Consider the following 14,993-nt stretch of genomic DNA (forward strand, 5'->3'; position numbering starts at 1 on the left):
AGTGACAGTGCCGTTGTGGAGTAGTGACAGTGACGTGGTGTGGTGACAGTGACGTTGTGGTGTAGTGACAGTGACGTTGTGGAGTAGTGACAGTGACGTTGTGGTGTAGTGACAGTGACGTTGTGGTGTAGTGACAGTGACGTTGTGGTGTAGTGACAGTGACGTTGTGGAGTAGTGACAGTGACGTTGTGGTGTAGTGACAGTGACGTTGTGGAGTAGTGACAGTGACGTTGTGGTGTAGTGACAGTGACGTGGTGTAGTGACAGTGACGTTGTGGAGTAGTGACAGTGACGTTGTGGTGTAGTGACAGTGACGTGGTGTAGTGACAGTGACGTTGTGGTACAGTGACAGTGACGTTGTGGAGTAGTGACAGTGACGTTGTGGTGTAGTGACAGTGACGTTGTGGTACAGTGACAGTGACGTTGTGGAGTAGTGACAGTGACGTTGTGGAGTAGTGACAGTGACGTTGTGGTGTAGTGACAGTGACGTGGTGTAGTGACAGTGACGTTGTGGAGTAGTGACAGTGACGTTGTGGTGTAGTGACAGTGACGTTGTGGTGTAGTGACAGTGACGTTGTGGTGTAGTGACAGTGACGTTGTGGAGTAGTGACAGTGACGTTGTGGTGTAGTGACAGTGACGTTGTGGTGTAGTGACAGTGACGTTGTGGTGTAGTGACAGTGACGTTGTGGAGTAGTGACAGTGACGTTGTGGAGTAGTGACAGTGACGTTGTGGTGTAGTGACAGTGACGTTGTGGAGTAGTGACAGTGACGTTGTGGAGTAGTGACAGTGACGTTGTGGTGTAGTGACAGTGACGTTGTGGAGTAGTGACAGTGACGTTGTGTTGTAGTGACAGTGACGTTGTGGAGTAGTGACAGTGACGTTGTGGTGTAGTGACAGTGACGTTGTGGTGTAGTGACAGTGACGTTGTGGTGTAGTGACAGTGACGTTGTGGAGTAGTGACAGTGACGTTGTGGAGTAGTGACAGTGACGTTGTGCTGTGGTGACAGTGACGTGGTGTAGTGACAGTGACGTTGTGGAGTAGTGACAGTGACGTTGTGGTGTAGTGACAGTGACGTTGTGGTGTAGTGACAGTGACGTTGTGGAGTAGTGACAGTGACGTTGTGGTGTAGTGACAGTGACGTTGTGGAGTAGTGACAGCGACGTTGTGGTGTAGTGACAGTGACGTTGTGGTGTAGTGACAGTGACGTTGTGGTGTAGTGACAGTGACGTTGTGGATTAGTGACAGTGACGTTGTGGTGTAGTGACAGTGACGTTGTGGAGTAGTGACAGCGACGTTGTGGTGTAGTGACAGTGACGTTGTGGTGTAGCGGCGACGTAGCTTGAGTAGCTTGAGTAGGCATGGCCACAGTCGCGCACTGGTGGGGCATGATTCTAACGTATCTCTTTTGGGCCTCTGTGTCTCTCTGAATCTCTGTGTGTCTATGAATCTCTGTGTCTCTCTGAATCTCTGTGTGTCTATGTGAGTCTGGGTTTAATGAGCGGTCCGTAGCTTGGGTTGCATGGCCACAATCCCACTCATGTGGCTTGTCTCTATGCACCTCTACGTGTCTATGTATCTCCACGTGTCTCTATGGGTCTATTTGTGTTGATGTATCTACGAGTCTATTGCTGTGTGTCCATACATCTCTATGAGTCCCTGTGTATCGCTGTGGGTCTCTATGCATCACTATGAGTCTGTGTATCTAAGTGAGTCTCTATGTATCTATTTGAGTCTATGTACACGTATCGCTGTGGGTCTCTATGCATCTCTATGAGTCTCGATGGGTTTACTGTGCGGGTTCATAGTTTGGGTCGCATGGTCAGAGTCGCACTCCTATGGCCCGTGCCTTTAATGTCTCCATTCGTGAATGAGGCGTGGTGCAGCATCGTGAATGAGGCATGGTGCAGGATCGTGAACGAGGCGTGGTGCAGCATCGTGAACGAGGCGTGGTGCAGCATCGTGAATGAGGCATGGTGCAGGATCGTGAACGAGGCGTGGTGCAGCATCGTGAATGAGGCGTGGTGCAGCATCGTGAATGAGGCATGGTGCAGGATCGTGAACGAGGCGTGGTGCAGCATCGTGAATGAGGCATGGTGCAGGATCGTGAACGAGGCGTGGTGCAACATCGTGAACGAGGCATGGTGCAGCATCGTGAATGAGGCGTGGTGCAGCATCGTGAATGAGGCGTGGTGCAGCATCGTGAACGAGGCGTGGTGCAGCATCGTGAATGAGGCGTGGTGCAGCATCGTGAACGAGGCGTGGTGCAGCATCGTGAACGAGGCGTGGTGCAGCATCGTGAATGAGGCGTGGTGCAGCATCGTGAACGAGGCGTGGTGCAGCATCGTGAACGAGGCGTGGTGCAGCATCCTGAATGAGGCGTGGTGCAGCATCGGCCTGCTGATGATGTTCTGATGATGCAGTTCATTGGTTCCACCACCGCTGTCTTCCAGGAGGAGGAGGAGGAATGTCAAAGCCAGGAGATGATGCGATGGTGGTGATGTTTGGATCTCAAATGAGGTTTATTCCGGATGTTCGCGTTGCTCCACTCTGTTGGGCGAGATGTTGACTACCTCGCCTGGTGTGCAGGAGGTCGTGGGTTCGATCCCGACCCTGACGCCTGCTGTATATTTGGAGTTTGCGTCTCTCTCTCTCATCATCATCACGGTGGCTAGGAGATGTTGACTACCTCGCCTGGTGTGCAGGAGGTCGTGGGTTCGATCCCGACCCTGACGCCTGCTGTATATTTGGAGTTTGCGTTTCTCTCTCTCTCTCTCATCATCATCATCACGGTGGCTAGGAGATGTTAACTACCTCGCCTGGTGTACAGGAGGTCGTTGGTTCGATCCCGACCCTGACGCCTGCTGTATATTTGGAGTTTGCGTCTCTCTCTCTCATAATTATCATCACGGTGGCTAGGAGATGTTGACTACCTCGCCTGGTGTACAGGAGGTCGTTGGTTCGATCCCGACCCTGACGCCTGCTGTATATTTGGAGTTTGCGTCTCTCTCTCTCATAATCATCATCACCGTGGCTGGGAGATGTTAACTACCTCGCCTGGTATACAGGAGGTCGTGAGTTCGATCCCGACCCTGGCGCCTGCTGCTGCTGTATATTTGGAGTTTGCGCGTCTCTCTCGCCGTGGTCGCGTGGATTTTTCTCCGGGTCCTCCGGTTTTCCCCTCCTCGTTTAGAATCGACATCGCCACGTGTTTAGAGACTGGCTGCTATAAAAGTCTACGTGATGATGATGATGATGATAATAAGCCACTTTGTTGAGCTTCGCTTGTGATGGCCAGGTCGCTTCTGAAACAGAGCTACATAGCTCGGTGGGCCTCTCCCTGGTAAAATAAAAAAGTAATATTTAAAAATATATATATATTTTTTAAAACACGCTTTAATGAAAAGTACCGCACTCGTAATGGCAGAACTCCACGACTCCAGGAAGTGGGCCCGAAGCTTGCCACAACGTAATGGGACCGTGGTGATTTACAGCCAATGTGAGTTGAGCGTGGACAATTTAACCCAAGCCGAAACATAACATATACAAAAGATTGTTTAAAAAATATGTATATATTTTTAATGATATAATATAGTACTGTCATCAGTATGGCATACGTTTACCAAGTTTGCAGTCGATACCACATTGGGAAGTGGGCTAAAATTGAGTTAAAAGATTTGAGGATACATCAACAACAACAGACAGAGTTAATAGAAATCGTGTAAAAATAGTTTACCGTTTATTTTTAAAAGTTTTAATTGTAAATATAACAATAGGTTTCACCCTTTATGGCAATAAAATAGCTGCGTTAAGATGCTAAAACACCAAACAGAATCCTTTTTTAAGGAATCCTGTCTGCATGCAAACAAAAAAGATGTTATATTCTTAGTTTTTTCGGTAAAGTCACGTTGAAGGGAAACAACAAAATAATAAAATATATATAATTTGTATTGTTTTATATATTTATATTTTTTTATTATTTTGTTGTTTCCCTTCAACGTGACTTTACCGAAAAAACTAAGAATATGAATTACTGCAGTCACAAAAGCTTTAAATAAAAAAATAAAAAAGATGTTCTTATTTTTGTGCATTGTCTTTGAAACCGAATGTGATCCAAGTCTTCCTCCTCCTCGCCTTCCCGGATAAACGTACAGACACACACACCTCGCCTCGCGTACACACACACACTTCGCCTCGCGTACACACACACACACACCCCGCTCACGTACACACACACACACCCTGCTCACGTACACACACCCTGCTCGTGTACACACACACCCCGCTCGCGTACACACACACACCCTGCTCACGTACACACACACACCCCGCTCGCGTACACACACACACACATCCCGCTCACGTACACACACACACACCCTGCTCACGTACACACACACTCCGCTCACGTACACACACACCTCGCTCACGTACACACACACACACCCCGCTCACGTACACACACACACCCCGCTCATGTACACACACACACCCCGCTCACGTACACACACACACCCCGCTCACGTACACACACACACACACACCCCGCCTCACGTACACACACACCCACACACCCCGCTCACGTACACACACACACCCCGCTCGTGGTCCCCACTCGGTGGGGCAGCGGCGAGCCCCCCCCCCTCCGCTCTCCACTCCACGGAGTTTCTGTGTCCCCCTCCTCCCCTCCCTACGTCGCGGGTTGTGATCTGCCACAGGCTCCTGTTGAACTACGGTTAAGACTCTCCGTTACCCGCATGCGGTTTATCTGATGCGCGGATTAACCGGTCACCTCCGATTTTTACACAAGTTAATAACTTGCGGATTTTCCCGTAAGCCCGAAATGAATAATCTAAAAACAGTGATACGTTGTTATTCTTGGAAGTGTTTACTACACGTCACGTCCTGAAACTGAACAAATATGTTGCTCCGGTTAATCGGAAATCCACGTGATCGCCTCTACAGTACAGTAGTTGCCATATCTTTACGACAGTGGGCGGAGTTTGATTGACGTTGATTGGCGTGGCTCTGCTGCTGTGGTCCACTCAGTGGGCCGAGTCTTCTGCAGGGCATGAGCAGGAGAGTGTTACTATCGCTGCGCACGTGCATCATCATCGATCGGTCGATCGTTAGTATTCATTCTAAATCGAAATCGTCAGTTGTGCTTCATTTTTGAGTGATTTATCCGATCGTTTATTTTGTGAGTTTTAACTCACGAAACCGTGCGACGGCAGAGACACGGAAGCGTGTTGTTTTAACTTCAAATCAGAAAATGGATATTATACGTAAATTGGAAAACATCAATTATACCTATACTAATGGTTTTTGGCACAGAGATCCGCAGAATTTTTTTTTTTAGATTATGCACGATTTTTAATCATCCGTGACCATTAGCGCGGATAATCGAGAGTCTTACTGTATAATACAATCATTTTAAACATAACATGTAGGCTTTCGAGACCAATATCAATATAGGTCTTGTGGGTTAGATCGTGTAAATAAATGTGTGCTCTGCTAGTAACGAATTGGCATGTTCTATTTACGTGACACTAAACTTACTCATTGACTGTCACATTTATATATTTACTCGATCTAACCCAAAAAACCTCTATGCATAAAAAAAATATATATACAGGGTGTCCCATCAGTCTGGAATCATAGGAAAAACACAGCTCTATCTTATTGGCCCGCGGTCTCTATGCAGTCCGTTACATTCAACAGCGACCTCCCTCTGACTCCGATTTCCTACGAGTAGAATTATCTGGACTCGTTCTTCCTTCCTCCGAGACAATAGAAATACGAATTCGTTATTTTCCCCTACAATTCCACACCTATGTGCCACCCTGTATATAGTTTTATTCTGGGATGGTGACAGCGGCAGCAGCGTGATCCCAGGAGGGGATCATTGGTTCGCGTGTCGGCGGCGGTGGCGAGGAGGAGACAACGTCGAGGTCTCGGTTGGCGATGGTTGTTGGGTCAGTGGATTGTCGTCGGCAACAAGAGGACTCGCCCAACTCCCTTGCGGTTTGCCGCGGCGTCCCCTGCGGATCGTTGGCGGCGGGGCGGTCGGCACGGGGAGCCGGGGGGGTCGGTGTCGGGTCTCGGAGTTCCGGTCACGATTCCCGTCGCGTTGTTTAACCGCGCGACCCGGCAGGCGAGGCTGGAGAGCGCGGTGACTCTGCCACGGAGTGGATCGGTGTTAGAGGGAGGCAGTATCATGGTGCGTCGGTGGAGTCGCCCCGGTCGGTTTTGGCAGCGGGAGGCGGCTCTTGGTTCGGTGTTTTCACGGAGCTCGCTAACGAGCCGTGCGGCCTGTGGCTAACGAGCCGCTGCCTGCATCCTTCGTGTGTCCTGAGCGCAGGGGGGGGTCTCGTGGAGCGGGGGGCCATGTCCCTGGTGGTGACGCCGGCGGCCAGGGGCGGAGGAGGAGCCGTCTCTAGGAGCCGCTCGTTCGCCGGGTTCAGCGCCGCTCACGAGCGCAGTCGCCGGTACCGACTCGCTCACCGCTCACTCGCCAGTCACTCACCGCTCACTCACCTCTCGCTCACCGCTCACTCGCCAGTCACTCACCGCTCACTCACCTCTCACTCGCCGCTCGCTCGCCGCTCACTCGCCACTCACTCGCTAGCTCACCGCTCACTCGCCAGTCACTCACCGCTCACTCACCTCTCGCTCACCGCTCACTCGCCAGTCACTCACCGCTCACTCACCTCTCACTCGCCGCTCACTCGCCACTCACTCGCTAGCTCACCGCTCACTCGCCAGTCACTCACCGCTCACTCACCTCTCACTCGCTCACTCGCCGCTCACACGCCACTCACCGCTCACTCACCTCTCACTCGCCGCTCACTCGCCACTCACTCGCTAGCTCACCGCTCACTCGCCAGTCACTTACCGCTCACTCACCTCTCACTCGCTCACTCGCCGCTCACATGCCACTCACTTACCGCTCACTCACCTCTCACTCGCTCACTCGCCGCTCACACGCCACTCACCGCTCACTCACCTCTCACTCGCCGCTCACACGCCACTCACTTGCTAGCTCACCACTAACTTACCACTTACCCATCACTCGCTCACCGCTCTCACTCGCTAACTCACCCACTAACTTACCCCCTACTCACTCACCCACTCGCTGAGCACTCACTCACCGCTCACTCGTTAACTTACCACTTGCTAATCACGTGTTCACTAACCACTCACTCACCACTCGCTCGCTAACTCACAATGTGCTCGCTCACCATTCGCTCACCATTCACTCACCGACTCACTCGCTAAATCGCCACTTACTAACCACTTACTCACGAAGCACTCGCTCACCGACTCACTCACCGCTCACTAACTCGCCACTCACTCGCTAACCCACTGCTCACTCACTATTCACTCACTCACCACTTACTCACCGACTCACTAACCACTCACTCACCCTTCCCTTAACTGTGCATAGAGGTACACACAAGACAAAGATCCCTCGTGTAGCCTGTAACAGACTGTAGGGGCAAGGCTGCTAGCGAGCAGCACCTATGAAGACCGGTACGGCACACGAGGGGGTGGATGGCCAGCACCACGCCCGGCCGCCTTTGTCTCCCCAGTGGCGATGTTAACACACAACGCACCAGGTACTCATTTGAGGCCGAGTCGACCTAGGGGTGAGGCCCAAAACCGGTCCAGATACTCGCCACCGGTGTTGGCCGTGAGCGGGAATCGTACCGCTGCACGAAACAGAAATAACCGCACCCCCTCGCCTGCACATTGTGATGCAAGCCGAGCCCGTTAGCCCGTTAGCCCGTTAGCCTGGTAGCCTGTTAGCTCGTTAGCTCGTTAGCTCGTTAGCCCGTTAGCTCGTTAGCCCGTTAGCCTGTTAGCCCGTTAGCTCCTAAGCCCGTTAGCCTGTTAACCCGTTAGCTCGTTAGCCCATTAGCTCGTTAGCCCATTAGCTTGTAAGCCCGTTAGCCTGTTAGCCCGTTAGCTCCTAAGCCCGTTAGCCTGTTAACCCGTTAGCTCGTTAGCGCGTTGGCCCGTTAGCCCGTTAGCCCGTTAGCTTGTAAGCCCGTTAGCCTGTTAGCCCGTTAGCCCGTTAGCTCGTAAGCCCGTTAGCCCATTAGCCCGTTAGCCTGTTAGCCCGTTAGCCTGTTAGCCCGTTAGTGCGTTGGCCAATTAGCTCGTTAGCCCGTTAGCTTGTAAGCCCGTTAGCCTGTTAGCCCGTTTGCTCGTTAGCCCGTTAGCGAGTTAGCTCGTTAGCCCGTTAGCTCGTGAGCCTGTTAGCCCGTTAGCGCGTTGGCCCATTAGCTCGTTAGCCTGTTAGCCCGTTAGCCTGTTAGCTCGTAAGCCCGTTAGCTCGTAAGCCCGTTAGCCTGCCAGCACGTTAGCTTGTTAGCCCGTTAGCCTGTTAGCTCGTTAGCCTGTTAGCCCGTTAGCGCGTTGGCCCATTAGCTCATTAGCCCGTTAGCCTGTTAGCTCGTTAGCCTGTTAGCCTGTTAGCTCGTTAGCCCGTTAGCCCGTTAGCTTGTTAGCGCATTGGCCCGTTAGCTTGTTAGCTCGTTATCCTGTTAGCCCGTTATCCCGTTAGCTCATTAGCGCGTTGGCCCATTAGCTCGTTAGCCCGTTAGCCTGTTAGCCCGTTAGTGAGTTAGCCTGTTAGCCCGTTAGCAAGTTAGCCCGTTAGCAAAGTTAGCCCGTTAGCCTGTTAGCGCGTTAGCGAGTTAGCCCGTTAGCTCGTTAGCTTGTTAGCCCGTTAGCGCGTTGGCCCATTAGCTCGTTAGCTCGTTAACCCGTTAGCCTGTTAGCGCATTAGCTCGTTAGCGAGATAGCTCGTTAGCCCGTTAGCTTGTTAGCGCGTTAGCTCGTTAGCTCGTTAGCCCATTAGCCTGTTAGCTCGTTAGCCCATTAGCCTGTTAGTGCGTTAGCTCGTTAGCCCGTTAGCGTGTTAGTTCGTTAGCGAGATAGCTCAATAGCCCATTAGCGAGATAGCGAGATAGCCCGTTAGCATGTTAGCCATTAGCGAGATAGCGCGTTAGCTCTTTAGCGAGATAGCCATCATTAACAGCTGGCGGCTCCGACTCGCACCACTCCCTGCGTTGCCTTGGCACCCACGCAACAACCCCTGCACCCCCTCCACCATCCCCTCTACCCCCCCTTCCACTCCCTCCACCCCCCCTTTGCACCCCCTCCACCCCCCTCCACCTGCTGCCATGCGTCCCATGTGCTGTCACCCACGTGTGCGTGTGTGAGTGTGTGTGCGTGCGTGTGTGTATGTGTGTGCATGTGTGTGAGAGTGTGTGTGTGCGGCAAAACAACCCCCTACCACCTCGCGGTGCCGGACGGGCAACTCTGTCGTGGACAGTGTTGTGGGGAGAGGGCCAATTCCGATTGGCCCCTCCCCTCATGGCGCCTCTGACCACCACAGTGGCTAAACGGGGGCTCTGGATGGGTGCGAGGGGCTGGTAACCCCTCCACCTTAAAAAAATTACCATGAAACCACGACGTACATATATAATAAGCTTGTGCCGGAGGCCCCGGGGGGACAGGCGTCTATGACGACTCCTGGCCAAACCCCAATTGGCGGAGCCAGGAGATTGAATCTCTACCCTCGGGGCTCCTCCAGAAACAACGAAAAGCCACTTCGTGTGGTCACGTGGAATGTTCGAACGCTCACTGCGGAGGAGAGGCTGCCCCTCCTCTGTCGGGAGCTGGACCGGTACCACCTGGGATCTCTGTGGCATTCAGGAGGTCCGGTGGACCGGTTCTGGCTCCTGCCACCATGAGGGGTGGACAGTCCTCTACTCGGGGCAGCAGACTGCCAAACAACAGGGTGTGGCTCTTCTTTTGAACAAAAGAATGAAGGGGGCGTGGGAGCATGGCGGTGAGGTGTGGGAAGCTGTAAGCCCCAGGCTACTTTGGGCTCGCCTTCCCATCAACCGGAGGCGAGGAGTGGTGTTCGTGGTTACTTATGCCCCCACCGAAGACGAACATCCGTGGAGGGATGCAGGCAAAGCCGATGAGTCAGATGCCTTCTATGACCTCCTGTCACAGGTGCTGGCTAAAGTGGTCCCTCGGGATAGAGTCATCTTGTTGGGTGACTTCAATGCCCGAGTTGGTCATGATGCTGGCACCTGGTCTGGAGTGATTGGAGGGCATGGGCCAGATCAGCTCAATAACAACGGTAGGAGGCTGCTAGATTTTTGTGCAGCCCATGGGCTTGTAATTACCAACACGCTGTTCCGGCATCGGCGCATCCACACAACATCATGGATGCATGCCGGGTCCAAGCAAGAACATCTGCTGGACTACATAGTGATGGACCAGCGGATGCGAGCACATGTCCTTGACACCAGGACCTACCGTGGAGCTGATCTGCCCTTTGACCATCGACTAGTCATCTGTAAGATGCGCCTGCCATTCTTCCACTGCGGTGGTGGGTGTACACCCAGGACCCCGTTCCAACCTAAAGTGGCCTGGTCTCAGTTTTCTGATGAAAGTTGCAAGCGAGAATTTCATCATCGCGTGCGGCTGGGGTTGGCATCGTCCCCCACTCCTCCTGATGTCGAGGGTAAACGGGCGAGGTTTAGGACTGTGACTCATGCAGCTGCAATGGCTGCTTTGGGTACGCGGTCCAGACCTCCCCAGAGACCCTGGCTGACAGAGGAAGTGTTTAGGATAGTTGAGAAAAAGCGACAGGCCCACCGTCATCGGCTACAGAATCCCACGTCAGAGAATGAGGAGGCTTACCGCAGCCTTCGCTCGAAGTTTCGGAGAGCCGTGAGGCGCTGCAAGGATGGGTGGTGGTCGCGGGTTGCTGAGTAGATGGAGTCTGCCTCAGTTGCCCGCGATCACAAATCTCTATTTAACTCCATCAAAAAAGTAACCTGCAGCGCCACACCTATTACCATCATTAGGGGAAAAAACGGTGATCCAATCTCCGACCCCCAGGAACAGGTTCGCAGATTTGCTGAGCATTTCTGTGAGGTCCTGGGGGAGGGAAAATCCCTCAGCCAGGAAAACATCGTGGCACAAAGTGAGGATGACCCTGCTGAGGCTGCGTAGTTCGTGAAGCCTTCAATAGCTGTACCGGGGGAATCTCCATTTGGTACAGATATAATGGGAGGCTGATCGATACCCGGGTGCGGTCAAGGGATGGCTCCCTATTGCTCAACCACGTTATGTATGCCGATGATTTGGTAATAGCTGCTCATTCAAAGGAGGAGTTGGAGACGCTGCTGCCACTAAGAGATGGGGCCTTACCATCAGCCCCACCAAAACTAAGCACCTGCCTGGGAATTTTGTACCATCGGACACTCCACCCCCACAACTCCAAATCGGTGATGAGGCAGTTGTGGAGAGAGTGGAGAGTTTCCCATACCTGGGCAGTGTGCTTATGACCGGCTCCAGTTTAACAGTATAGGTCTCACTCCGAATAAGTCGACCGGCAATATCTTTTCATCGGTTGCATAACACTGTGTGGAAGCCACCTGGTCTGTCGCTCCGCGCTAAGCTTCAGGTCTTCTCGGCCACGGTCATTCCCTCCCTTCTCTACGCTTGCGAAACGTGGACCCCCCTAATGAAACATCTTCGCCGGTTAGAAACATTTAGGCTAGCCTGCCTACGATCCATCCTGGGTTTAACCAGGCGGCTGGATTGTGTGAGGAGCTCATAAATCTTTGAATAATCTGGGCAAGGTCTCATCGGTGAGCTCCTCCAGCAGGCAAGGCTCCGTTGGCTGGTCATGTAGTCCGCATGCCCAGCTACCGCATGCCGACACAGCTTTTGTTCAGCCGGATCGAGGGGGCTAAACGGGTGCGGCATGGGCTAGAGAAGAGATGGAGTGATGTGGTACAGGAGGGCGTGGAGTTGAGTGGACTTGCCGATGACTGGTACCAGCGGTGTCAAGATCGGCCTCTGTGGAGGAGGCTCGTGAAGGACGCTACTGGGCAGTTGGAGGCAGTCGCCCTCCAACAACAAGAGAGGGCGGAGGAGCGACGCTCAGAACAACGAGCGGAGCGCCGGGTGGCTCAAGCACAGCAGGTTGGCACAGTAGGGGGCACAGGTGGTGCATCAGCCAGTCATCTTAGTCAGTCGACCCGTGGCACCTGGATCTGCCCCGTGACCTCCTGTCAGCGGGCGTTCGACACTTCACGTGGAATCAAAGTGCACATGGCCTGGCACAAACATCGTGGCGACGTCACCGCCACTTAGTGGCGAATAGCGGTTGTTGTTGTTGTGTGTGTGCCCGAGTTGCCGTGTGTATTTTGTGTCTGCGAGTTTGATCGCTGGTTACGGCTCGCATCGAGCGGCAGTTATCCGATCCGGTCCTGGGCACTCCCTTCGGTCGGCTCAGTGTTCACAGAGTACTTTGTGTGTTGCGTAAACAAATTTCACCGCTGGGGAGACAAAGGCGGCCGGGCGTGGTGGTGGCCACCCCCCCCCCCCCCCTTTGTGTGCCGTGCCGGCCTTCATAGGTGACACGGGGTCGATTCCCGCTCACGGCCACCAACACCACTGATGAATATCTGAACCGGTCCCGGGCATCCCCCAAGTCGACTCGGCCTCAAATGAGTACCTGGTGCAGTGTGTAAACACGGGCATCGTTACCGTCACCACCATCGCCATCGCCACCGTCACCACCACCACCATCACCAGCGTAACAATCATCATCGGTGTCATCTTCACTACCACTGTAATCATCATCGCCACCGTCTGTCTGTGCACCCCCCTCGCCCCCCTTGCCCCCCCCCTTGCCCCCCCTAGGTCGCGTGCCGCTCCCCGGCGCTCCCCGACGCGCTCGGCCAGGATGTTTGCCGGCTCCAGCAAGTCGCCGGGCGGCGGCGTCGGCGGCAGCGGCGGTGGTGGCGGTGGCTCCTCACCACGCTTGCCGCAGCCGCAGCGGCTGGACGAGGTCTACGGGGCACTCAAGAAGGGGCTCGGGTGAGGTCTGGGGGGGTGGGGGGGGGGACACGCCGGGGGGGCCCCCACTGCGGGGGTGTGCCATCTCTGATTACACAAACACAGATTACACACACACAGATTACACACACACACGCACACAGATTACACACACACAGATTACACACACACACACACACACACAGATTACACGCACACAGATTACACACACACAGATTACACACACACAGATTACACACACACAGATTACACACACACACAGATTACACACACACAGATTACACACACACACGCACACAGATTACACACACACACAGATTACACACACACACACACAGATTACACGCACACAGATTACACACACACAGATTACACACACACAGATTACACACACACAGATTACACACACACAGATTACACACACACACGCACACAGATTACACACACACAGATTACACACACACACACGCACACAGATTACACACACACACAGATTACACACACACAGATTACACACACACAGATTACACACACACAGATTACACACACACACGCACACAGATTACACACACACAGATTACACACACACACACGCACACAGATTACACACACACAGATTACACACACACAGATTTTACACACACACACACAGATTACACACACACACACAGATTACACACACACAGATTACACACACACAGATTACACACACACACACAGATTACGCACACACAGATTACACACACACACGCACACAGATTACACACACACAGATTACACACACACACGCACACAGATTACACACACACACACACAGATTACACACACACACAGATTACACACACACAGATTACACACACACATACGCACACAGATTACACACACACACACTCAGATTACACACACACAGATTACACACACACACAGATTACACACACACACACACAGATTACACACACACACACACACACAGATTACACACACACAGATTACACACACACAGATTACACACACACACACGCACACAGATTACACACACAGATTACACACACACACGCACAGAGATTACACACACACACAGATTACACACACACACATGCACACAGATTACACACACACAGATTACACACACACACACACACACGCACACAGATTACACACACACACACAGATTACACACACACAGATTACACACACACGCACACAGATTACACACACACAGATTACATACACACAGATTACATACACACAGATTACACAGACACAGATTACACACACACAGATTACACACACACAGATTACACACACACACGCACACAGATTACACACACACAGATTACACACACAGATTACACACACACACGCACACAGATTACACACACACAGATTACATACACACAGATTACATACACACAGATTACACACACACAGATTACACACACACAGATTACACACACACAGATTACACACACACACGCACACAGATTACACACACACAGATTACACACACAGATTACACACACACACGCACACAGATTACACACACACAGATTACATACACACAGATTACATACACACAGATTACACACACACAGATTACACACACACAGATTACACACACACAGATTACACACACACAGATTACACACACACACACAGATTACACGCACACAGATTACACACACACAGATTACACACACACAGATTACACACACACAGATTACACACACACAGATTACACACACACAGATTACACACACACACGCACACAGATTACACACACACAGATTACACACACACACACACACAGATTACACGCACACAGATTACACACACACAGATTACACACACACAGATTACACACACACAGATTACACACACACAGATTACACACACACACGCACACAGATTACACACACACAGATTACACACACACACACGCACACAGATTACACACACACACAGATTACACACACACAGATTACACACACACAGATTACACACACACAGATTACACACACACACGCACACAGATTACACACACACAGATTACACACACACACACGCACACAGATTACACACACACACAGATTA

General features: G+C 52.1%; 1 protein-coding gene across 3 annotated transcripts in view; it reads left to right on the top strand.

Moving 5' to 3' along the window:
* The window catches only part of RIPOR1 (RHO family interacting cell polarization regulator 1), an 89,985-nt gene that overhangs the window by 37,085 nt on the left and 37,907 nt on the right, over window positions 1–14,993 (top strand). For all 3 annotated transcript variants that reach the window (XM_076053963.1, XM_076053962.1, XM_076053961.1), the window contains 2 exons: window positions 6,361–6,487; window positions 12,744–12,920. In XM_076053963.1, the coding sequence (XP_075910078.1) occupies window positions 6,387–6,487; window positions 12,744–12,920 (278 nt within the window). In that variant the 5' untranslated portion in view covers window positions 6,361–6,386. The remainder of the gene's footprint in view (window positions 1–6,360; window positions 6,488–12,743; window positions 12,921–14,993) is intronic.

This window comes from Petromyzon marinus, chromosome 63, assembly GCF_048934315.1.
Source record: "Petromyzon marinus isolate PM22_M1 ecotype Great Lakes invasive population chromosome 63, UKy_Petmar_22M1.pri1.0, whole genome shotgun sequence".
Classification (NCBI taxonomy): Eukaryota; Metazoa; Chordata; class Hyperoartia; order Petromyzontiformes; family Petromyzontidae; genus Petromyzon; species Petromyzon marinus.